Source organism: Miniopterus natalensis, chromosome X, assembly GCF_054644295.1.
Source record: "Miniopterus natalensis isolate mMinNat1 chromosome X, mMinNat1.hap1, whole genome shotgun sequence".
NCBI classification, from domain to species: Eukaryota; Metazoa; Chordata; class Mammalia; order Chiroptera; family Miniopteridae; genus Miniopterus; species Miniopterus natalensis.
Genome location: NC_142103.1, coordinates 77,289,575 through 77,313,131, shown reverse-complemented (window position 1 = coordinate 77,313,131; position 23,557 = coordinate 77,289,575). Strand labels below are relative to the sequence as shown.

At 35.3% G+C, this 23,557-nt stretch overlaps 1 protein-coding gene across 7 annotated transcripts in view; it reads left to right on the top strand.

The window, feature by feature from the left end:
- Nucleotides 1–23,557, top strand: part of KDM6A (lysine demethylase 6A) — a 212,072-nt gene that overhangs the window by 144,289 nt on the left and 44,226 nt on the right. Inside the window, exons 9-17 of one of the 7 annotated variants that reach the window (XM_087829505.1) lie at nt 4,395–4,488; nt 7,067–7,193; nt 11,727–11,825; nt 11,972–12,191; nt 12,758–12,892; nt 13,339–13,494; nt 14,047–14,142; nt 15,531–15,632; nt 16,293–16,688. In XM_087829505.1, coding sequence (XP_087685631.1) covers nt 4,395–4,488; nt 7,067–7,193; nt 11,727–11,825; nt 11,972–12,191; nt 12,758–12,892; nt 13,339–13,494; nt 14,047–14,142; nt 15,531–15,632; nt 16,293–16,688 — 1,425 coding nt within the window. The remainder of the gene's footprint in view (nt 1–4,394; nt 4,489–7,066; nt 7,194–11,726; nt 11,826–11,971; nt 12,192–12,757; nt 12,893–13,338; nt 13,495–14,046; nt 14,143–15,530; nt 15,633–16,292; nt 16,689–23,557) is intronic. The other 6 variants (XM_087829507.1, XM_087829508.1, XM_087829506.1 and 3 more) reach the window with 6 other exon arrangements.

Sequence of the window (23,557 nt, the reverse complement as noted above, 5' to 3'; positions counted from 1 at the left end):
TTAGTATTTTTCAGTTTTAGAATTTTATTTCGTTTCTTTTTCAGTTTCTCTTTCTGTGCACTGATTTCCTGTTCACTCATTCATTATGATTATCTTTTTATTTTTTCTGTGAACATTGTTAAAGTAGCTGCTTTAAAATTATTTGTAAATTTCAACATCTGAGTCACTTCATGGTTGATTTTCATTAATTTCGTATTCCTTTGAACATGGGTAAAATTTCCCCAGTTCTATATAATTCTGGTAATTTTATCCTAGATATCATTCATTGACTTTGTTTTTCTGAAGATTGATATTTTTATTAGCCAGTTACCTTTGCTCAAGTCACAATCTAAACTTTGTCACCACTCTGATGGGCAGCAGCTGAAATCTCTCTCTAGTTTTTTTTTTTTTTAATTTAACTTTTCACTTACAGTTTACATTCAATATTATTTTGTATTATTTTCAGGTGTACAGGATAGTGGTTAGCTAATCAGTCATATACTTTACAAGGTTTCCCCCTGATATTTCCAGTATCCATCTGGCACCATACATAGTTATTACAGTATTGACTATATTCCCTATGCTGTACTTTAAATCCCCGTGACTATTTTGTAACTATCAATTTGTAGTTCTTAAATCCCTTTACCTTTTCCACCAACCTCCCTCAGCTCCCCTCCCCTCCCCTCTCGCAACCATCAGTCTGCTCTTTTGTATCTATGAGTGTTTCAGTTTTATTTTGTTCTTTAGATTCCATATATAAGTGAATCATAATTGTCTTTTTCTGATTGGCTTATTACACTTAGCATACTATTTTCTAGGTCCATCATACTGTCGAATGGTAGGATTTTTTTTTGTTATGGCCGAGTAACATTCCATTGTATATATGTACTACTGCTTTTTTTTAATCTACTTGTTTATTGATGTGCACTTGGGTTGCTTCCAAATCTTGGCTATTGTTAATAACTACAATGAACATAGTGGTGCGTATCAACTTTCTAATTAGTGTTCTGGTTTCTTCAGATGTATACCCAGAAGTGGAATTGCTGAGTCATAAGGCAGTTCCATTAAAAAATGTTTGCGGTATCTCCATACTGTTTTCCATAGTGGCTGCACTGATCTGCACTCCCACCAACATTGTACAGGGGTTCCCTTTTCTCCACATCCTTGCCAACACTTGTTTGTTAATAGTAGCCATTCTGACAGGTGTGAGGTGATAGATATCTCATTGTGGTTTTTAATTTGCATTTCTGTGATAATTAGTGACATTGAGCATCTTTTCGTATGTCTGTTGGCCATCTGTTCTCTTTAGTTTTTTTAGGCTGCTAGACATCTGTTATGTTCATACATAGATCAGTGGTCAACCAGAGATTTGGGTAGAGTTTAACTGTAGAATTTGGTGTTCATTCTCTGATTCTCTCCTTCCTGGAATTTCTCACCTCTCGTCCACCTCTTGTGATAGCTTCAAAATCTGTCCTCCGATTCTTTAAGCTAGTAAGATTGCTGATTTCTATTTGAGTTCTAGCCAACCAGGCACCAGTTGGGGCCTGCTGCCTTCAGGTGAAAATCCTAGAAAAAGGAGGTCATTCATCCAGTGCCATGCCTTTCCTCTGACTGTTAACTTCTCTGGGTTTGGCTTGTTGTTTTTTCCCCCAGTTTTTTTTTTCTTTTGTCTTTTTTTTTAAATTTTTTAAAAATATATATGTATCTTTATTGATTTCAGAGAGAGGAAGGGAGAGGGGGAGAGAGAGAGATACATCAATGATGAGAGTCATTGATTGGCTGCCTTCTGCACCCCCCCTGCTGAGGATCAAGCCCGCAACCATGCCTGGCCGGGCTTTCCAGTGCTTTCTGATAGTTGACTTATATTTTTTCCAGAATTTTAGCTGTCTGTGGAATGCTACTTCAACATGAACAGAGGCAAAACTTTACTGAATACTTTTAAAGATAAACTCATGTTGCTTTTTTGTATACAATCTATAATTGCTCTTTAATATTCTACTGTAAGTATCCATCATTTTCTTTTTCCATTCACCTAGTGTTACATAGACCTAGGTTATCCAACTCCCTGATAGTATAAGCAGTGCCATTTAGAACATTACTTATAGGAAGGTTTCTTTGGCCTATATATCCCAAGAGTGAGATTGTTAGATTCTAGCATATTTTCAGACATAATTTCATGAGTAATCCTCTTCCAGGAGGGCATTAGTGGTTTTTGTTTTTACTCACATCCCCACAATACTTGTGGTTAACCCAACTTTCTTATGTTTGTCAGTCTGATGGGTAGAAGGTGGCATCTTATTTTAACTTGCATTTTCTGGTTTCTAGTGATGTACACGTTTCCACATGTTTTTCACCTTTTAAGTGTTTTTATGTCCATTGCCAGTTTTTCTGCTTATGTGTTTCAGGTCAGAACTTTAGTCTTCCTTGTGATTTGTGCTTTTTTGGCCATGTCAAATAAGTTCTTTCACATTTCAAGGAAATATTCTTCTACATTTTCTTTTCTTAGCTTTGTTTTTTTACCTTTCACAGTTGCCTGTTTTTTGTATATGGTATAAGGTAGAAATCCAACTTCATGTTTCTCAATATTCAACCAGTAGTTTTCAAATTTTTTTTTTTCCTTACTAGTTTTTGGAAGTATGTTTTAGTGTTTATTAAGGTAATTCCACAGAGTATTCTTCCTAAGATATAAACCTGATCATATTGCTTGAATTCATTTCAGTGGAACTCCATTGTCTTAAGATAGTCTATAGTCTTTAACATGGTTTAGGAAGGTCTCTGTGAAGTTGTATTTGCATGTCTCTGCATTTGCTGCCCAGCCTGCTAGTATTCTTAAACTTAACACGTGTTTTGCTCTGGCCGGGTGGCTCTGTTGGTGCATCGTCCTGTACACCGAAACAGTTGTGGGTTTGATTCTAGGTCAGGGCACATACCCAGGTTGTGGGTTCAGTCCCCCAGTTGAGGTATGTATGGTAGGTAACCGATCGATGTTTCTCTCGCACATCGTGTTTTTCTCTCTTTCCTTTCCTCTCTCTCTAAAAATCAGTAGAAACATATCTTTGGGTGAGGATTAAAACAAACAAACAAGCTTTACACGTGTTCTTTTTTCCCTTTGGGAAATACCATACTATTATTGTAGATAATACAATATGTTTTACTCACTTTTCTCTCTGTATTCTTCACTACACTGTTGTCCCAGCAGTTTCTCTTATGTACTAGGTGTTCAATAAATATTTATCAGTGGAAGGAATTTAGTTGAATAACTTGGTCTTTATCCTTCATTAACTGTCTGATTGACTTTTTCAGACCAGATTAATGTTTAGGGGGAACTAATTTAGCTGACGAATAAAAGTTTATATAATAACTACTCTTAATCTCAATAGACAGTTCTTTCAAATCTTCCTCATGTTGACGTACTGTATTTATTTAGCTTTTTATGTGTTTCATTTGTTTTGTTTCATTTGTTTCATTAGCTTTTTACTTATCTCATTTGATCCTTAAAACAACTCTAGATAGAAAAATCAGGCACTAACTCTGTTTTATGGATGTTGAATTACAGTTTTAAGTGATTTGCCTGAGGCTCACACAGCTAGTTTTGTATTTGAGCATACTTCTTTGGAGAAAGATTTGTTTGCTCCAGCAGCTATGTACTGTTAGTGATATGAAAAAAGCCACTTCAGTCCTTTTTTTTTTCAAAGTATGTTTTAAAGGTAATATTTATGAGGTATTTTACTGGCTTTTCCTTCCCTTTTTTTTTTGAGAAGTTACCTTAAGCCTTACGACTAGCAGTAATAGGTTTCAGTCATATCAGTACTTTGGGGGAGAGAACTGTGGGTAAATGGTTTCATTTAGAGATTTGCCTATGGAACGTTAAATATTATAAATATTGTAATACATTACAAAGTGTCACTACGAGAAATTTGATGTCTTTAAAATCATGTTTGATATATTTTTTCATAGGATTTTTTTATATGCTGGTAACTGCATCTTTTAAACTTAAGATTTTAACTTCTTTTGCACTTAGAATTTGTAAAGCATTTTGGCATGTGCTCTATTCTAATATTAAGTTGCTTGGGAACTTGGTATTTCTAGACAAAGTTGAAGTCATTTATGTTATTAAATAGGTTGAGATGATTTTCTTTTTAAATGTTGAGATTTGGGAAATTCTTAAAAGGTCATATTTTAGTGCTACTTTATTATATTGAATGTTTTACTTGTTTTAGGTACTCTAAAGCATGACCTATTAACCACAACTATCTAGTATTGAAGGACCATTCAGTAATGGAATTAGTACTTTTTCTTTCAGTTGGTTTAAAAATATGCTTAAAGTATCAGTATTATGTAAATATTAATATATGAGCAGGTTCTTCAAAGATATTAATTTTATTTTTCTTTAAATCATTTTTTCTGCTCTTTAGAGGAAGTATCATTCTGCAAAGGAAGCTTATGAACAACTTTTGCAGACAGAAAACCTTTCTGCACAAGTAAAAGCAACTGTCTTGCAACAGTTAGGTATGTATGATTATACATTTAGCATACTATAAGCACTTCTCTTTATGTTTTTTACATCTCAGGGATGATAAATATGTGGTATTCTATTTCTTTTCCACCTTTTGCCTAGAATTGATAGAATTAATCTGAACCCAACATATTTTCACCCTTTGCCAAACATTGTCCATTTCATAGTCCATCTCATTACATTCATTAGTGCAGCTACTCCTTTTAAATTTTCAAACTTATTCTCTAATACTTAACGCATGGGCAAAGGGGATTGAATAACATTCTTTATGTCAGATATGCTAAGCACTCGGTGAAATTAAGTGATTTGCTTACAGTCACTTAGTGGTTCTATTGGTACTATTAACTAAAATTTTTTATCTAAAAATTGTGGAATATCTAACACTATATAGAGTTTATGTATACATGGAAATCTTTTCTAACATTGAAGGTAAAGGAATGTAGCCATTTGGATGTAATATGTCACTATTACCAAGAAGATGGTGATGGAGTTCTCCAACATTTAATTTTGTTGCTTAGTTATTGAGTTATGTTCCTTGTCTGTATTTGGTATTTGGGTTGTTTCTGTTTTGTTTACTTGTTTTTGGTGTGGACAAATAATTTATTCTTAATTTATATTCAACATAACATTATGAATGTTTTCATAATGAGACTTTTATGTAATTTTAAAATCATTTAAGCTTAGATTTTATCAGTTATGATATTAATGTATATCGTATGATTAATTATATAAAATAAACACATTGCCTACATATAAAAGTTTTGTTTTTAATTTAATCTCTAGTTAGAATTTTACTTGAGTTATCCATACCTTAAAAAATTATAGAAGTACTTAAGTATTTATTTTTAATGATGTATATACAGTATTTGAGTAATGTGAATTTGTATCTTTAAATATAAACAAGTTTATTGGTACAATAAAAAAGGGTTTTGTGTTCTTAATTACAAAGTGTTGCCTTTAGAATAGACGGCTTACTCATTCAGCTAATATTTGAATATGAAGTGCTTTTTCTGTCCACACTATTTATAATTAAGTTTTTATGTATTTTAGCTGCCGTGAAGAAGGCATCAGTAGCAGAAAAACATACACGCGTTTTAAATTTAAGAAGTGCATTGAAACAGTTTTGGTTTTAGTTATGTCTGAGTCACCTGTCCTCTTTGGTACTGGCTTACCATATTTCAGAGTGTACAAGTAAATTTTTCATGGTTTTAAAAGGAAAAACACTTCCCCTAATTGAGTCTTAATTTATGCCTGAACATTAATCCTTTCTACTTACTCGTTCCTGCTGCTTAAGCAGCTCCTTTTAGAGCCTCTTATTCTAGGTCCTGTTCTTAATAGTTGCAGGAGAGATAAGGGAGGAACAAATGAATAATCATGTGATTGGCTTATATTTCTATAAAACACGGTAACTCAACCCTCTGAAAATATCTTTTGCAGCACAGCACCTATAATGTTAGAAAATAAGTGTCCTTATTTGTTATACATACCATAGTCTACACACAAAGAACAAGAGTTGATATTATGCACTTGAATTGATCCACAACTGAAATAGGATTCCCCAGCAAATTAAACCAAATTATTTATTGAAGGTTTAGAATATGCTATTCCATGATCCATCCAATTCTTTATTTATAAATAATAAAAATTGTATTTTTTTAAGGTGTTCATGATTTAAAAAATATATATGTTTTTCTCGTTGACAATATTACAGATTTCCCCCATTTTCTCCCCCTTTGCCCTCCTCCACCAAGCCCCTGCCCAACCCCAGGCCTTCACCACACTATTGTCTGTGTCCATGGGCTATGCATACATGTATATAAGTTCTTTGGTTAGTCTCTTCTTGTCCTTCACACCCTCTCCCCTCTTAGATCTGTTACTCTGTTCCATGCATCCGTACCTCTGAACCTATTTTGTTCGCCAGTTTGTTTTGTTCATTAGATTCCACATATAAGTGAGATTATGCACTATCTAAATTTATTAATTAAATGTTTGTGGTACCCATTTTGTAACATTCTTATTTGTACCACTGAGTATACTTTTCTTACAGTCTTGGGTTATTTTAAATTGTCAAATGCTTTATAGTTGTTTTTTTTATGTAAGTTGTGAATATATGGGGCCAACACCAATAATGTAGGGTGTGTATGTGTGTTTTACTCTGGATTGTCATTGATTTTATAGCCTTATATTGGGTTAATACACTGTTTTGGAAATTCTTAAAATGAACATAAATTTTTATGTGCAACAGTGAATTAAATTTAACATCTTTATATTTTTTGTTTCATAACTTGGAATTTTTTCAGTACCAAAATTAGAAACTATAGTTTGTGTTAATTCAGTGCTTAAAATTGTTTCAATTTCTGTGGAATAAATGTTCTTTATAGCTTTGACTGTACCTTCCTGTGAGAAATAGGCTTTTATATGGCCAGAAGTGGTAGTTTGAAATTTTTGGAGTCTGTACGCCAAACTAAATGAATTGACTGAAAAGGGTATTTTTATTTGTTATCTGTTTGGTATTAACAGTAGAAGAATAGTTCAATCATTTAGGTAAACATTTTAAATCATTTACTATAGGTTGGATGCATCACACTATAGATCTCCTGGGAGATAAAGCCACCAAGGAAAACTATGCTATTCAGTATCTCCAAAAGTCCTTGGAAGCAGATCCTAATTCTGGCCAGTCCTGGTATTTCCTCGGAAGGTGAGACTTATCAGACACTTAAGTTTTGTTTTTGTTTATTCCAGCTGAGAGATTTGAATTGTGATCTAAAATGTTAGTTTATATTTGTAATCTGATCATTGCATTTTCCCTTTTAAATATAACAAAGATTTCTGGAAGTTAAAAAGTAAAGCTTCTGAATGTGGTGGTTTTCTCACAGCATAATCTGTTCTACCAGGACATTTCTTATTTTGCTTATTGGATTTTCATATTGCTGTTTTTTTAAAAGTCCTATCAGATAGTAATTCTTTATTCAAGTATTTAAATGCCTTTCCTTCTGATTTTTAGTATTTTCTTTATGTGTCAGTTTAACAAAACAATTTCTCAGTCTGCTTGGTGACTACCCATAGCCAGTGGAACTTTGCTACTTATAATTTTGATTAATGATATATTCCTTAGAATGGACATATATGATTAATAGATCTAATCACAGTTCTACTTGAAATCTTACAGTGAGAAAGTAGATACATTATTGGATTTGTTGGAAAGGAGAAGTGTCATGTAATGAAAATAGGTTTCTGAAAGTCTGTAAACTTCTCTCTGTACTTTGAATGTATGAATTGTGTGTGGCGATTCTCCGAAATATTTTGGACCATCATCAGAATCTATTTGATTCTTAATTGGTTTTAGCTTTTATAGCATGGTGGAAAAATCAATGTACTAAGAGCTGAGAGACATGGATTCAAGCCTTGGCTAGGCTACTATTTGTGGAATCATGGATGGTACAGTTAATCCTTTTGAGGCTTTAATTTTCTTTTAACCTATTAGATTAGTGGCTCTCTGTAGGGGCTATTTCATTATGTCTGGAGACATTTTGGTCATCACATCTATGGGGAATGCTTTTGGCATTTAGTGAGACAACCCTCTATAGTAAAAGATTAACTAGCCCAAAATGTCAATAATGGTGAGGTTGGTAAGCCCTGGGTTAGATTATCTGTTAAGTGCCTTCCCACTCTAAAGGTTTCAGTTTTATGATTTCTTTTGAAATCATCCTATTTTTGTTTTATTTTTATTTTTTAGTTGAATTTATTGGGGTGACATTGGTTAATAAAATTATACAGGTTACTGTGTTGCTTAGAATGTTTTGTTGTGAGAAATTTTTATAAATTTATATTTTATATTAGTTTCAGGTGTGCAGCATAGTGGTTAGATAATCATGTTTTACAAAGTGGTCTCCCTGATATTCTGAGTACCCACTTGGCACTGTACATAGCTATTACAATATTATCAACTATATTCCCTATACTATACTTTACATCCCTGGGACTATTTTTTGACTACCAATTTGTAGTTCTTAATCCCTTTACCTTTTTTACCCAAAGAAATTATATTTTAGAAGTTATTAAAGCTCTGAAGGAAGACCTCAAATATAAGTAAGCAAGTTTGGGATTTGATGACCCTAATATTTCTGAGGCTTTTTATTACTTAACCTCTGCATTCAGGTCTGTGTTGAAGATTGAATTTGCCCCTCATTTGGCATGTGTATATCATAATGAAAGTGTAATGTGGTAATGCTGTTATACTAGCACCAGTCACTTACTATGTTATCACAGAACTGCAGAGTGTTAGAGCTGGGAGGGATCAGGGAGGTCACCTAGTTCACCCTGTAAACCCTATCAGTTTACAGATAATAGAAAGTGAGTTCAGAGGAGTAAAATTTTTTTTGTCCAAAGTCACAGTCACACACTTAACTATCAGAGCATGGACTAGATCCTAGGTTCACCAAGTTCTTTTTTAATTACACAAACCTGTCTCAGGGGAATCTAGTTAAGTTTATTAGAGGAAACTAATAAAACTGGTTGGCAGTTGGACTGGGGCATCTGTTTGGACACATTGGTTTTCTACTTTCACTTTGAAGGAATGGAATGTGAAAACAGTGGTTTTGGGAATTACTGTTTGTTGTTCCCAGCGGTTAGACAAATTTTTCTATAAATCTGAGATTTGGCTTTGATTTAACAACAAACAGCATGTTTTCCTGTCTGTTAAGCATTCCCTTTCTTTGTGGTGTCTGTGCCTGTTTCACATTGTTAATGACCTCTTCTGTAATTCTCCTCTTACAAAACAGTTTGCAGATGCACTCTGATACTTCTTAGTCTCAGTCATTGACATTTCTTATATTGCCCAGTCCACAAGATAAGTGATTCCTTAGGCTTATTTTTACCTCTTTCTTAGTAGGTGTCCTATATTCTTAGACCATCTCTTCCACTAGATTTCTACACTCCAAGGTTATTAAACTCCAGGACCACATCTCCTATACTTTACACATTTTAATGTCTTCACCTCATGTCAAAATCAGCATATTTCAAATTTCATTTGTCATATTCTTCCCCAAACCAGCTTCTCCTTTTATTTTTGCCAGTGATACTTAACTTTCCCCCCCTCCATTTAATCAGGCTTAAAAACTAAGTTATAACCCTACTCCCACCCCCATGACTATCTAATCAATCTGTCACAAAGTTGTTAGCCTTTTGATTTATTGTTGCTCCCATCTTTTTCTTCTTCTTTTTAAAAATATGTTTTTATTGATTTCAGAGAGAGAGGAAGGGAGAGGGAGAGAGAGATGGAAACATCAATGATGAGAGTGATTGATCGGCTGCCTCCTTCATGCCCCCTACTGGGGATCGAGCCTGCAACCTGGGCATGTGCCTGACCTGGAATTGAACCAGGAATCAAACCGTGACCCCCTGGTTCCATAGGTCAACACTCAAACCACTGAGCCACGCCAGCTGGGCTCTCCCATCTTTTTCTTTGTGCCACTTCTATCACTTTAACCCCAATTGTGGCCTGTTTCAAACCAGTGAGTGTAGCCACCTTTTTTACTGTCCATAATTTATTTTCCTTTCAGTGCATTGTCAACAGATTAACATTCCTGTAAAATTCTTTCATTGTGCCATTCCCCTTGACAGGAGGACAAATGTCAGGGTATTCTTGGGCTGGATTTAAAACTCTACTCTTTGTATCTATGTTATCTTATATACATTAGGTTTTGTGCATACTGTTCAAACAGCATTTTGAAATGCCTTCTCTCATCTTCTCTCCCTGAATCAGTGGTTCTCAGACTTTTGGATTACATTATACAGTAAAATTTCAAAGAATGTGAGAATTAAAATGTGATGGAAGGAGACTGAACTTGGGGTGGTGAACACACAATACAATAAACAGATGATGTATTATAGAATTCTACACCTGAAACCTATATAATTTTATTAATCAACGTCACCCCACTAAATTCAATTTTAAAAACCTGGTATTTGGGCAAGTAAAAACATTTAAAAATATTTTACTGTTTACTCAGCCAATAATATTTCATAATAAGTCAATTATAGTACAGATATTAATTAGTTTAATGGAAAACTTAAATATGTATGTATATGTTGTTCTTCCATTTTTGTTTGTTGGCCAAATTGCCATATACTGGCTAGTAATTGGAAATCGCTGATCTAAACAATATACATATACACATGTTCGGATCCCTTACTCTTACCTTTCTTGCCTTTCCAAATCCTGTAGTGTCTATTGTAGTATCTTCTACTCTAAATTTTTTTAAAAAATATGTTTTTATTGATTTTAGAGAAAGGAAGGGGGGGAGAGAGAAAAACATCAATGATGAGAGAGTAGAATCATTGATCGGCTCCCCTCCTGCATGCCCCCTACTGGGGATCAAGCCCACAACCCAGGCATGTGCCCTGACCAGGAATCAAAGCGTGACCTACTCGTGCATAGGTCAACACTCAGCCATGGAACCACACCAGCCAGGCTACCCCGAATTTCTCAAACTGGTTATTAACTATGCTAGCCATTTAATATGGTATTGTGACATTTATAATGTGTCTTTAATTCTCAACTAAATTGAAAGCTCCTTGAAGACAGGGACTGGGTTTGTTTTTTTCTTAGTGCCAAGCACTAAGAAGATAATTTCTTTATTTATAATTTCAGCTGCTGTTCTATGTATCTATCACATACATCTGCATTAAAAAACGACAGGTTTTTGAAAGTTTAATCCTCCTTTGCTACTCTTACTATTTTTGATAATTAACTTGATATTAACTATGTCTTATGTTTGTATTTTTTTCATGAATTAAAGAATTATTGTCCTCATTATTATTTAGGAAAGGAGAATTGAAATCTGATTCAGCAATTCTTACCAACATAGAATGTTTTTCTTTGTTTTTAACTCTTTATTCTTACTGTATAGAAAACTGGAGATCAAGTTATATAAGTAGAGTGGTGTGTGTGTTTTCAACTCTCAGTATTGTAAATATTGAAGCGATAAGACCTTTAATTTTTTTAAATAGTGTTCATTAATGCAGCATATTTTAGCACCTATGAGATAGACTATAATATAGTTTATTGAAGGGTTATAGTATGCATTATAATTATCATATACATGACATAAATATTTTAGCTTATTAGGTTTTTTTTATTTGCTTTGATATATAGTCCATCCTTTCAGCAGATTAATTTGTATTAATGGAAATTTCCTGATTTATTCCCCCTCCCCCTCCCTCCTCTTAGGTGCTATTCAAGTATTGGAAAAGTTCAGGATGCCTTTATATCTTACAGGCAGTCTATTGATAAATCAGAAGCAAGTGCAGATACATGGTGTTCAATAGGGTAAGACATTATATAAAAATAATGGTATTGTAATTGATACACAAAGACAGTTGCATCACATATAATGTACTTGGCAGTTTATATCATGTTATGAAGCTAAGCAGTTCTTCTTTGTTGACTTATTTTTTCTTAATTTCTCTTTCCAGTGTGCTATATCAGCAGCAGAATCAGCCTATGGATGCTTTACAGGCCTATATTTGTGCTGTACAATTGGACCATGGCCATGCTGCAGCCTGGATGGACCTAGGCACACTTTACGAATCCTGCAACCAGCCTCAGGATGCCATTAAATGCTACTTAAATGCAACCAGAAGCAAAAGTTGTAGTAATACCTCTGCACTTGCAGCACGAATTAAGTATTTACAGGTAAAATTTTTAAGTAGCAGTTTTTTTTAAAGGCACGTTTCCCCATGACACTCAGGCAGGAGGAGGGTGGCTGGAAAGTTTGTCTAGTTGTGTTGATGTCTATAATTTGTTTCCATATTTTGTAAAACATACCATAGCTTATAATATTATTTTACTTTTCATTTTAAATAAGATACGCTGTATTTTAAAAGATGCTCTTTTGCGCATTTACTTTGTTGATGCATATTAATCTACATAATTTTTCCTATGTACTGTCTACATTTTTAAGTTGTCATAGCATTTTAGAGAAAAGAACACGAACACTGTCTTTCACTCTTGCTTGGAGTTTCATGAGAAGACAGCTATGAAAACTCTAAAAACAAAGCTCAGCTTTGTTATAATTCTCACAAAGGTTTATATTTCGGTTACCCTCTTTATACTTAGTATCTTTCTGAAACCCCAAATTAAGAATCTATTTTCTTAAAAAAACAAAAAAACGATTAGTTATAGCATTTAGGAAAATTAGTGGACTTGCTCTTACTCAAGTAGGCTTGTGTTAAATTTGCTTTTTACATAATTTTTCCTAGGCTCAGTTGTGTAACCTTCCACAAGGTAGTCTACAGAATAAAACTAAATTACTTCCTAGTATTGAGGAGGCATGGAGCCTACCAATCCCCGCAGAGCTTACCTCCAGGCAGGGTGCCATGAACACAGCACAGCAGGTGAGAAGTTGGGTTATGTTCTGCAGGTGCCCAGCTTTAAGGGTTCTTTTCAATCTGTAGTGGTCAAGTATATTTTACTAAGCACAGGAGGCTTTTGTTAATGAAAAGCCATTTAATTTAACTGTGAAGGGAATCTAGATCAAAGTAAAACTCCCTCTGATATGGGAAGAAATTTTGGGTGCCAATTTAGAACCTTTGTGCATTTTCTGATTTCGAAGGAGATTTCTTAAAATACTGCAGTGGTTTGTTTAACTTTTAATGCAAGTTTTTCAAAGGAAGGTACACATTCCTCCATTGATGATTCATTTGATTTTGATTTTCAATAATTGCAATCAGCGATGTCCACATAGCTTTGAAAAGTATGCAGCTTGTAAAGTTTTATAATTTGAAGGAATGAATTAAGAATATATAGAACCCTATTTTTGTCTTCCTTCTGTGATTCTTAGGCATGTAAACCTCATCATCCAAATACTGAACCTGTATTAGGCCTCAGTCAAACACCAATTTCACAGCAATCCTTGCCACTACACATGATTCCTTCTAGCCAAGTAGATGACCTGTCCAGTCCTGCCAAGAGGAAAAGAACATCTAGTCCAACAAAGGTATATATTTTAGAGAAATAGAAAATCCTGTCAAAAAAAGAAACCCCCCAACTGCCCTGAACTTGTGCAGTTTCAACATCTCCTGTCCTTTATTTTAAATCTGTGGACATCAAAGAGTGAAAGGTTTGAGTTTTTCCATTCCAAATTCTTAGTATCATATTAAATACATAATGTAGGGATAAATTTGCATTCATCAGATCATTTTATTCATCTCCCTGCCGTTAAGACTGCAACACACTTCATTATCACTTTCTACTGACATTGAAATAAATTTAATGTTGGATCTAGTGGACAGAGTGATATTTAGGTTAGCCATTTGGGTCGTAGTTTAGGGGTGGGCCTTTTTGGGTGGCTTATTAAAGAAAATATTTTTTAAATTTGTGATTTTCCAAATTTATGCATGTAAAGCTTTGTTTAAAAGAAGTTTAATGTCATAACATCTTTTATATGTGAATATTCTAATCATAGTCATTTGGCTTCCATTAGTCATTATTTTTAACTCAATAGATTTCACCAAATATTTTTAAATTTCTTTTTATCAATTTTCCTCAGAATACTTCTGATAATTGGAGTAGTGGCCATGCAGTGTCACATCCTCCAGTACAGCAACAAACTCATTCATGGTGTTTGACACCACAGAAATTACAGGTATGTAAAATATGTTTTTTACGGATTGTTTTTTCTATCAAAAAAGAGTAGAGGTAGTAAGCTTTAAGTTTTTAAAGTATTAAAGTTGAATAACAGTAAACTCAACTAATGTGCACATAAGCAAAATGAACCCATGTTTACCAGACTAATAGAGATAATTCATTGTTGTTTTCATTTAGTTTTTAATTGGTAATATATTCAGATGGTTCAAACTGTGTCATTATGAATATATGGTATATAGAGTAAATTCTCTTTCTAACTTCTGTCCCTAATCAGTTCCTCTCCTAATAGACAGCCAGTGTTAGTTTGTCTTTCCAGAGATATGTCATTCATATACAAGAAAATATGTATCCCCCTTCTCTCATATATTATTTTTCTCCTTTTTTGTACAAATGGTAGAATGCTATATATACTGCTAATAATCTCTTTTACAGACCTTTTCTTGTCAATATATATAAAGAACTTCCTTGTTCTTTTATGGCTACAGCATCATATTTCTTTATGTAAATGTCATACCTTTATTTAAGTAGATCACTAGTTTTAGACAAGTTGTCTTCAAACTTTTCCTGTTCCAAATAGTGCTGCTTTGAGTGTACTTGTCATAATGTAATTTTTTAAAATGTCTTCATTGATTTCAGAGAGAGGAAGGGAGAGGGAGAGACAGACAGAAGCATCAATGATGAGAGAGAGTCATTGATTGGCTGCCTCCTACATGCTCCCTGCTGGGATCTAGTCCACTACTGGGGCATGTGCCCTGATCAGGAATTGAACCGTGATCTGGTTCATAGGTTGATGCTGAACCACTGGGCCATGCTGTCTGGTCTCATCATGTATTTTTAAGCTTAAAGAGCTTTCTGTGTGAATACTGAAAAATACTGTGGTAAAGAGTAAAATTTTGTGCCCATTTATCTCAAAGATCACATTGTAGTAAATCTTCTTCAGATGAGTGTTTATGTTTTTAATTGAGTTAAATTTGGTATATAACATTATATGTCTCAGGTGAAGAACTGTGTAATTCGACGTCTCTGCTCTACAAAGTGATCACTACCAAAAGTCTAGTTGTCATCTTTCACCATTGACCTTCTTCACCCATTTTGACCCCACTGCCCACCCCCTTCCCCTCTGGTAACCACCACTATTCTCTGTATCTATGAGGTTCATTTGTTTTGTTTGAATATTTTTTTCCTTTTTAACTTTCTCAAACTTCTTAAAAGACTTCATCTTGGGGTTGATTGCCATTGGTCAGAAATTAGTGTCTTTGACTAGAAAGTGATTCTGAGTTTATCTAGTCATTTCAGGGAAAGGTTGCTTAGAATAGTGAACTTGAGCTTGTTTCTTAGATATGCCTTTGACTATATTCTTTTTTTCTTCTTTTCTTCTTCTTCTAGCACTTGGAACAGCTCCGTGCAAATAGAAATAATTTAAATCCAGCACAGAAACTGATGCTGGAACAGCTGGAAAGTCAGTTTGTCTTAATGCAGCAACACCAAGTGTGTATAGCATTTTTCCCCCTAAAATTTGGTAGCATTTTGAGTATTTTTAATGACCAGAACATCGTTTTAGAGTATGTTCATGCCCACTTCTACTTTCTCTGAGTATTTTTGGAATTGAGTAATAATAATAATGGACAGATATTTTTAGGAAAAAAAGAGCTCTAAATTTAATTGTGAACACAAGACTTGGTATTTTATTATTTATTTACATGCTATTTTGTATGTATTCTAAGGGTTTATTTATATTATTTAATACTTAAGAGGCTATCTATCCTAAACTGAGGTGGAGTTCTTTAGTGTTTGTTTAATTTGAAGGATCTGGCGTATAAATGAAATAGAGTGAAATTTTGAAATCCCCTATTTTGTGATTCCGGAAAATACATAAATTCCAGAGTTGTCTTCCATAATATTCAGCTGCTTTCTTTTGTCAGTACTAAAGGAACGTTTGTTAAAAATAAAACCCTGTTTCTGCTTTTCTGAGGAAACTAATCTAAATATGAACGAACATAATTTCTTGTTTTTTAAGGTGTATACTTCCACCTAGAGAAATTAAATGTTAGGGTAAAATCAAAGATCACCTGGTTATATACCTTCATATTCTGATTCTTTCTCCTCTGGACCACACAAGCAGCATTTTTTTTTTTTCCCCCCATACAGATGAGACAAACAGGAGTTGCACAGGTACGATCTACTGGAATTCCTAATGGGCCAACAGCTGACTCATCACTGCCTACAAACTCAGTCTCTGGCCAGCAGCAACAGCTTTCTCTGACCAGAGTGCCTAGTGTCTCTCAGCCTGGAGTCCGCCCTGCCTGCCCTGGGCAGCCTTTGGCCAATGGACCCTTTACTGCAGGCCATGTTCCCTGTAGCACATCAAGAACGCTGGCAAGTACAGACACTGTTTTGATAGGCAATAATCACATAACAGGAAGTGGAAGTAATGGAAACGTGCCTTACCCGCAGCGAAACGCACTCACTCTACCTCATAACCGCACAAACCTGACCAGCAGCGCAGAGGAGCCGTGGAAAAACCAACTATCTAATTCCACTCAGGTAATAGGACTAACTGCCTTATTGGCTTCGCACATAATATTTGTCTTTATTTGCTTTTATGCATTTTGACAGAAGAAGAAATGAAAGTTTGAGGAACTGGTATTATAAGCATTTTTTAGTACTACAATGCTGTCACTACGTTGCAACTCGGTATATATGTATTTGCATTATAAAATTTATGCATACACACACACATAATCTTAGAAAATTTCAAAGGAAAAAGAAAATAGATCATACAGTTACCCCAAATCCATTGTTAATTTTCGGTAGCATTGTAAGCATTTATGTAATGTTACTTTAGTTCATTTCTGCATGTATTTGTCTACTTAAGATCTGGTGTATGCTAGGTAGTAGGTATTAATTCTGGTAGGAGAAAAAGACCATTAATGAGGCATTCTTATAAATTACTATGAAGTGTGACTTAGATGGAAAAGTGCTATGAGAGTACCTAGGAGGGCACATAACCACAATTTTAGAGTGTTTAGAAATTAGGGGGAATTTGGAGCAGAGAGGGCTGGTAAAATGTGCCTAGGGTATAAATTATAAGTGTAGATTATTGTAGGTTAAGAGGGGAGGATGAAATATGAGGCTGAAAGAGGCAGAGAAAGTTGCCTAATTTGTCTTGGAGGCAAAATGGAGCCAGTAAAGCCAATAATGAACACTATTTTTATCAAAGATATGTGCCGTATTTTACTCAGTAGTTCACTGTTAGACATTTAATTTCTCTGTTTTTAATTTTGATATTTATGCACATAATTTTTCCTATATTTTGGATTGTTTCCATGGAACAGGTGCTTCAAAATGGGTCAAAGAGTAAGCATTTTAAAAAATGTTGCCAGTACTTATTGCCAAATTACTTGTACTTTTACTTGTCTACTATAAGATATATTTGACTTACTGGTGGTTAGCCTTATGTCATTGGTAAAACTGAGATAAGTTCTTTCTGTAATACTTCTAAGTTTATTCTTGAAGTGGCCTTTGTTGTGACCATCTCTTCTAGAGTGATTAATAGTTTTATTTATAATTAAAGAAATGTGGAACACCTACTATGTCCATGTCCTATTCAAGATTCTGGGGATAAATCAAAGAAAACATCCAAAAATGTCGTAATTTGTATAGGTAAATAGAAAATAAATGTTACATATAGAATATTATGTAATGATATTAGTTCTGTGCAAAAATATGTTAGAAAAGGGAGCTGGATATTGGTGGTGGAGGATTTGCAATTATAACAGGATGGTCAGGGATGGCTTCGCTGAAAGGCGATACTTAAATAAAGGCCTGAAAGAGAGAAGTGAGCCTTGAAGATATTTGTCATAAGAGCATTCTGGGTTTGGGGAGAGCAGCAAGGAACAATAGGCTCTAAGGAATGTGTGTTTTGCATATTTGAGGAAAATCAAGGTGGCAAGCATTGGAGCATGGCTGAGCAGGCTAGCAAAATGTGTGAAGAGGAGTAGTAGATGTGGTCCAGCTGGAAACATGCTGGCTAAATCATGTTCAGCCTTGTAGGCCATTGTAAGGGTGTTAGATTTTATTCTGAGTTAAATGGGAAACTATAGGGGCATTTTGAATATATAAGTGTTGTGGTCTAACTTAGTTTTTATCTAGATCCTCTCTGATACTCTGGATAGACTAAAGGAGGCAAAAGTAGAAACGATGTGACCAATTTGGAGATTACAGCTATAATCCAGGTTAAAAGATGGTAGTGGCTCCACCGAGACTGGCAGCAGTAGAGGTCGTCAGCTTTTGGGTACACAGTTTACCTTTGAACAACACGAAAGTGCTAACCCCCATGAAGTTGAAAATTGGTGTGTAACTTTTGATTCTCCAAAAATTGAACTAATAATCTACTACTGACTAGAAGCCTTACCGAAAACATAGTCGTCTAACATATTTTATATGTTATATGTATTTATACAGTATACTGTATTTTTTTTTTAAATTTATCTTTATTGTTGAAAGTATTACAGGTGTCCCATTTTCCCCCCCAATTGACCCCCTTCACTTCGTGGCTTTCCCCTCCCCAGGTCTTCACCCCATTATTGACTGAGTCCATGGGTTATGCATATATGCATATAACTTCTTTGGTTAATCTCATCTCACCCTCCACCCCTCTTTCCTCTGAAATATGATCGTCTGTTGCATGCGTCAAAGTCTCTGGATCTATTTAGTTCATCAGATTCTTTTGTTCATTAGCTGCTTCTTAAAGAAGACCCTTCAGCTTTTCCTGTAGTGCTGGTCTGCTGGTGATGAACTCCTTTAGCTTTTCCTTATCTGTGAAGCTCTTTATCTGGCCTTCAGTTCTAAGTGATAGCTTTGCTGGGTAGAGCAATCTTGGTTGTAGTTCCTTGTTTTTCATCACTTTTAATATTTCTTGCCACTTCCTTCTGGCCTGCAAGGTTTCTGTTGAGAAATCAGCTGACAGTCGTATGGGTGCTCCCTTGTAGGTAACTAATTGCTTTTCTCTTGCTGCTTTTAAGATTCTCTTTGTCTTTAACCTTTGGCATTTTAATTATGATGTGTCTTGGTGTGGGCCTCTTTGGGTTCCTCTTCTTTGGGACCCTCTGTGCTTCCTGGAACTTGTAAGTCTTATTTCTTTCCCCAGGTAGGGGAAGTTTTCTGTCATTATTTTTTCAAATAGGTTTTCAATTTCTTGCTCTCTTTCTTCTCTTTCTGGCACCCCAATAATATGGATGTTGGGCCTCTTGAAGTTGTCCCAGAGGCTCCTTATACGATCTTCCTATTTCTGGATTCTTTTTTCTTTTTGCTCTTCTAGTTGGGTGTTTTTTGTTTCCTCATGTTCCAAATTGCTGATTTGATTCTCAGAGTCCTCTACTGTTGATTCCCTGTAAATTATTCTTCATTTCAGTTCGTGTAGCCTTTATTTCAAATTGGTACTTTATTATGTCATCGATGGTCTCAGTTGTTTTCATAATACTCTTACTAATATGCCTGAGCATCCTTTTAAACAAAATTCTGAACTCTGTATCAAGTAGCTTGCTTGGATCTATTTCATTTAGTTCCTCTTCTAGAGATTTCTTCTGTTGTTTCCTTTGTGACATGTTTCTTTGCCTCCACATTTTGTCTGCTTCCAGGTGTTTGTGTCTATGTATTAGATAGAGCTGCTATGTCTCCTGGAATTTGTAGAGTGGCTTTGTCTAGTAGGTGTCTTGTAGGGTCCAGTGCTTCAGCCTCCCCAGTCACCTGAGCTGGGCCTTCTAGGTGCTCCCCTGTGTGGGCTGTGTGCACTGTCCTGTTGTAGTTGAGCCTTGGTTGCTGTTGGCGTCCCTGGGGGGAATTGACCCCCAGGCCAATCAGCTGTGAGGAAAGCCTGGGGGCTCCTGCACCCTCTGCGACCCTGAGTGACAGTCCCCGCTGGTTTTCACAGCCCGAAGTTATGGGAACTTCTCTTTCTGGCCCTGTAGCCCTTGGCTGGGGGTCCTGTTGTGGGCCTAGGACCCCTCACTCCTCCGGGGGACCTCCACCACCGAGATGTCCCTCCCAAGTTTAAACTGCGGCACTGGGTGTGGGCCTGTGGCCATGTCTCCGCGATCCAGCCCAATCCGCCCGCATCTCCGCCCCTCCTACCGGTCTCGGTGCTTCTTCAGTTCCCTGGTTGTAGGGCTTCTGTTCAGGTAGATTTCAGGAGGTTCCAAGTGATGGTGGTTCTGTATTTTAGTTGTAATTTTGATGTGGTTGCAGGAGGCGGCGAGTACTGTGGCTACCTATGCCGCCATCTTGATTCCTTTTCCAGTATACTGTATTCTTACAATAAAGTACGCAAGAGAAAAGAAAATGTTAAGAGTATCATAAGGAGGAGTAAAATCTGCATATAAGTGGACCCATGCAGTTCAAACCCACGTTATTCAAGGGTCAGCTATATTTGGAAGGTAGAACCAACAGAATTAGCTGATGGAGCAGTGTGTGAGAAAGAGGAGTCTAAGCTAGCCTAACCAACTAGAAGAATGGATGAGACTGGATAAAATCACCAAGGGGTGAGAGTGGATTGAGACAAGAAAACTGAAGACTGAGCCTAGGGGCATTCTAGTTTAATAGGTCAGGAAATTGAAGAACCAGCAAAGAAAACTAGAGTCAGAATGATCTGTGAGGTGATGGGAGATCCAGGAGAATGTGAGTAATGTCCTGGAAGGGAACTGAAGGAGGAGGAGAGTGTTATCAGTGTGTAAATCAAATAATGTACATAGGTTAAGTAAGGTAAATACTGGAAATTGACCATCTGAGCTATTTAGTGACATTGTTGGGGTCAGGAAACTACAGGCTACAAGCCAAATTCACCCCACCACCATGACCTGTTTTTTGTTTTTTTGTTTTTTTATAGCTCACGAACTAAGAATGGTTTTTGCATTTTAACGTGTTGTAAAAGAAAAATTAAGAAGCATGTATGACAGAGACTGTATATCCCACAAAGCCTAAAATATTTGCTATCTGACCCTTTATAGAAAAGATTTGCTGACATTTGGATAAGGGCAATTTTAGCGGATTAGTGGGGTTTAAAGTCTAATTGTAGTTGGATTCAACATAAAGTGGAAGGGGAAAAATTGGAAACAAGTATAGACAATTCCAGCACAGATACTTATAGCCATGTGGGCTACACACTGCACAATGCCAGGGGTGCCATTCCCATGGACCATGACATAAAAGGGAAGCAGAGAAACAGGTAGCTGAAGGGGAAGTGGGATTAAGAATTGTTTTTGTTTTAAATTTAAGATGGGAGAGCCCTGGCCTGTTTGCTCAGTGGTTAGAGCGTCTGCCTGCGGACTGAAGGGTCCCGGGTTTGATTCTGGCCAAGGGCATGTACCTCCGTTGCAGGCTTGATCCTTGGTCCTGTCTGGGTGCGTGCAGGAGGCAGCCAATCGATGTTTCTCTCTCCCTCTCCCTCCCTCTCCCCTTCCCTCTCTCGCCCTCCCACTCTCTCTGAAAAGCAGTGGGAGAAATAAGAAATAAAGAAGTTTAAGATGGGTGAAATCCAATGGGAAAATTTCAGTAGAGAAGAAGAAATTAATAGGAAAAAGAGGAGAGAATTTTTAGAATAGGGGAGAGGATGGGATTTGGGGGGCTCTGGGTTTTTAAACATTAAAGGATAACGAGATTTTTGTTAGAATGCCTATAATGCTAAGATATAATTGGCAGTTAATAAGAACCTTTGTTATGATTGTAACTTATGATTCTGTTATACTTCTCTATTACATCTACTACCCTGGCTTGCTTAGTTACTGAGATTTTAGGTGAATGTTTTTTAAACCCCATTTTGGAAATTTGCTCTCCTTTAAAAACATAATTCTACTGAAAGAACCCCCAGTTTGCCTACGACAAGGCCTGTGTACGTGACTGAATACTAAGTAGCAGAGAACCCCAGCCGTTGCTTCACAGGCCCCTCATGGCCAGTGTCCATAGGAGCTTTATAATTTAGGTAATGCAATTGGGAAAGTTGTCTAAAAAATTCTGTTGAACTTATTCTAGGTCAGAAATTTCCCAAATGAGGTTGCTGCATGATCAGTATAGTTGGAGATCCTGTATCTCTGGTATTAATATAATGTAAGAGGCTTTGTCAGTAATGTCGTATATAAACCTTTTCAAATATTTTTCTCAAGTTGTAATGAAAACTAGATCACTGATAGACCTGAATGGTATATCCACCTTTTAGCTTTGATAATGGGAGGAAATAGAGATATATATTGATTTACATTACAGTTTTGAAGAGTTTATTCAAAGGTACCACTTAGGATATGAAAGTAAAATTATATGAATTGTAGGTGATTGTTCAGTGAGTACTCTAAAGAATTTATAGGTTAAAATACCTTGATTTACAGAGATAGAATATAATACAATGTTTACTTTTTCACTTGTCTACATATTATAATCAGTATTACTTGTTAAATGATTAGCTTCTGAGTAAATATTTGATGAAAATGGAAATTTTGACTCACCCACTCAGACTTTCTTGGGTAATATTTTAAATATTGATATGCTTATAGTATTGCAGTGTTTTCACTTCATGAAAAGTTTTCATATAACAAAGATTTTATCTTTTAACTAATACTATGATTGAACTTTTAGTTGCTTAGATTACACTCCTGTGCACATCAGTGATGTGTATCAAATTTTCATGTATCTAGTTTTTTTGATAAAGTTTCTTGAGTAGAAACATACCATTAGTTTACTGTTTTCAGCTTTAGAAAGTGATTTTAGGGATATGATTACTAGTTTTAATGAGATGATTTAATGCAGCCTTTAGTATGTAAATATCTTCTTACCAGCTAAATTTTTATTCCTTTATAGCTTATTACTGACAAGTTAACTTTCATCTAAAGTCAAAAAGGCTTCTAATCTTGCTGCTGAAGTAATTCTCAACTTAAAATGCAACAGTCCTAAAGCATTTGCTGGGGGTAGAGGAGTCCATTTATTATTGGGAATATAAATTGCAAATATGTTAATATATAATTATATAACCTGTAAATCCCACACAAATTACTGGGTTTGAGGTTCTGAAATTATAATTTGGAAATGATTTAATTATCATTTTGTGATTTCAATGATAACTTTAACCAGTGTTTCTAAAAAATTAGCTTTCCTATTTAATTATTTTTGTCAGTAAAATGAAATGAAAATATTCTTTTTAAAGAAGATTATGTGTGACACCAGGGAAAAATTCCAGGTAAAAATTATATATCTTAGTTCCATTTATCATATTTTCATTCCAGTCCATTAAATGTCCTAAATGACCTTCCTCTGCAATCAAAACTTTTATTAAATTTGGTATACTGCCCCCTCACATTGCTTTAACAGTTGTAGTTTATTTTCCAAATTAGATTGATGAAAACCGCAGTTTACCCCTAAGTCATTAGTGG